This window comes from Corapipo altera, unplaced genomic scaffold, assembly GCF_003945725.1.
Source record: "Corapipo altera isolate COAL_440 unplaced genomic scaffold, ASM394572v1 358, whole genome shotgun sequence".
NCBI lineage: Eukaryota > Metazoa > Chordata > Aves > Passeriformes > Pipridae > Corapipo > Corapipo altera.
Genome location: NW_020886026.1, coordinates 1299 through 3661, shown reverse-complemented (window position 1 = coordinate 3661; position 2363 = coordinate 1299). Strand labels below are relative to the sequence as shown.

General features: G+C 63.6%; 1 protein-coding gene across 1 annotated transcript in view; it reads right to left on the bottom strand.

The window, feature by feature from the left end:
- Positions 1–2072, bottom strand: part of LOC113940963 (maestro heat-like repeat-containing protein family member 6) — a gene marked incomplete at its 3' end in the record, with an annotated part of 6229 nt that extends 4157 nt beyond the window's left edge. Inside the window, exons 1-3 of the mRNA XM_027632116.1 lie at positions 1258–2072; positions 953–1017; positions 667–838 (exon numbers count right to left, since the gene is read on the bottom strand). Of these exons, the coding sequence (XP_027487917.1) occupies positions 667–838; positions 953–1017; positions 1258–1372 (352 nt within the window). The remainder of the gene's footprint in view (positions 1–666; positions 839–952; positions 1018–1257) is intronic.
- Between the last annotated feature and the right edge of the window lie 291 nt (positions 2073–2363).

Sequence of the window (2363 nt, the reverse complement as noted above, 5' to 3'; positions counted from 1 at the left end):
CATGTCCACAGGGGATGGGATGGGATGGAATGAGGCCCATCTGGCTGCAGTCATTCAACCCTGTGGCCCAGCCCTGCCACTCACCCTTCTGCAGGGGCTGGAAGTGCTCTGCCTCCTCAGGCTGCTGTGCTGGGGCGGGCCCAGGGTTTTCCTCCTGCTCCTTCTTCACCCGCGCCCGCTCGGGCACCCTGGGAGGTCTCCGCTCCATGCCCCTGTCTGGTTTCATGGCTTCCTACAGGAGAGATGCCACAGAAATACTCTGGGTCACCAAGTCCTGCCAAAGTGCCTTGAAGGCATTTGCAGTAGAGGAGTGCTCGGAACGCTGCAGGTCATCAAGTCCCACAGTCCCACAGCCAGGAGGGGACATGGGGCAGTTGGAGAGCTGCCAGAGGGAGCAAGTTGCCCACTGTCCCTCCAGAAGTGCCTCCCTTTCCACCACACTGTGCGGACCTCAAAGGCTTAGGGGGCCCAGCAGACCCGGCTTGAGGGGCCAGACAGTCCCTGCCCACAGGCTGCTTACTTCCACAGAGATAACTTCCTCTTCAAGAACCTCCAGACTGAGATCATCGGGCAGGTGCTGAACGGGTGTGCTGTCAGCGTCCGCGATGCCCTCAGTCTTTGCACCGTCAGCCTGCGGGGTGGGCTCAGGCAGCGCGGTGTTGGAGGTTGTCATGCCATCGGTCACCGCGGTGTCACGGTTTGCCGTGCCGTCCGTCGACGCGGTGCCGACATCGGGGTCAGCGTTGAGCTCGGTCGGCGTAGGGTCAGGCTGCGCCACGACCTCAATTGGCGTGATCCTGTACTTTCTACGCCGAACGCTCAAGAATTTCAGAAAGGCCTGCAGGAGAACGAAGGGCAGTGAAGAGGGGAATGTGGCATGGAGAGCTCCGCCAGCGGTGCCAGGCTGAGCAGTGACAGCAGGCCCAGCCCAGGTGGCGATGGCTGCAGGTACCTGTGCTGCCCCGCGGAAGCGGCCCCGGGCACGGTCCTGCTCTGGTGTCCGTTGCAGGCCTGCATCTGGCAAAGAGCGAGTGTGGTCAGAGCTGAGGGGCTGCGGGACAGGCCGCAGAACACAGCCCAGCCCTGCGCTCCACAGGCAGGGCCAGCCCCGGGCTGCCCAGTACAAGGAGCTGCTGGGGGATCAACCCTGGCCCCTCTTCCCCCCTCGCTTTCCCTGGCCATGTCCACAGGGGATGGGATGGGAAGAGGCCCACCTGGCTGCAGCCACCAGCCCTGTGGCCCAGCCCTGCCACTCACCCTCCTGCAGGGGCTGGGACTGCTCCACCTCTTCAGGCTGCTCTGTTGGGTCAGTCCCAGGGCCTGCCTTCTTCGTCCGAAAGGGCCTGAGCAGGCTCCGGCGTCTTTCCGCCATCCTGCAGTCTGGCCTTGAGGGCACCTGCAAGAGAGAGACGCCTCGGAAGATCTCCGTGTCCTCAAGTCTTGCAGGCTGCCCTCTAGGCCACCTGCCACAGGGATTGGAGACTCCTCGGAAAATTTCCGGGTCACCAATCCTGCGATCTGGCCTCAAGGGCAACTGAACTGGAGAAAAACCTAGGAAAGGGTAGGGGTTCTCAAGTCCTGCGGTGTGGCCTCAAGGGCACTCGCCACAGGGCTTGGAGACACCTCGCCAAAGCTCCGCGTCACCAAGTCCCGCGATCTGGCCTCGAGGGCGCTTGCACCACAGAAAAGCCTCCAAAACGCTCCGGGTCAGCAAGGAAGGAGTTGGCTGCACGGGGGCTCCGCACAGCACCGCTCTGTTCCGTCCGTCCCGTCGCACGCTCCGAGGAGCACTGAGGCGTGGCCACGTCACCACCGGTACTATGTCAGGACGTGTCACAAAGGGCCCTGTGACACCCTGCCCCGTTGCACACCATCGACGATGCCCACCGTGTCACAAAGGGCCCTGTGACACACCGCCACCTGCCCTGGGGCCTCTCCCCGCCTGCCCAACCTGCCCCAGGTCGAAAGGAGTCCGTTGTCCAAAGTATCTAAGACAGCTGGACATGAACTTTAGGCCCAGCTCAAAAACTGAGCAAACCCTGCCCTGCTGTGCCTGCCCACAGCAGCAGAAGGAGCCCTCGGCTGCCGACGCAGCTGCAGCGGGAAGGGCACGGGGCCTCCACAGAAGCTGGTCCGGGCTCTTTGGGAGAAGTCCCGGCTGCTGGCCCTCCCAAACACGGGGCTGTGACACACCGAAGGAATGTGGGGGCAAGGGCATCAATGCCGCTCCGACCCCCTTGGCCGGGGCTGCACAAAAATCAGCAGCTCTGGCAAGTCCTCGCCCAAGGAGACCTGCCACCACCCCGAGTCCTGGCAGGGGTGGTGCCCGCCTCCTGCCCCAAAGAGCTGTGGCCCCGGAGGAC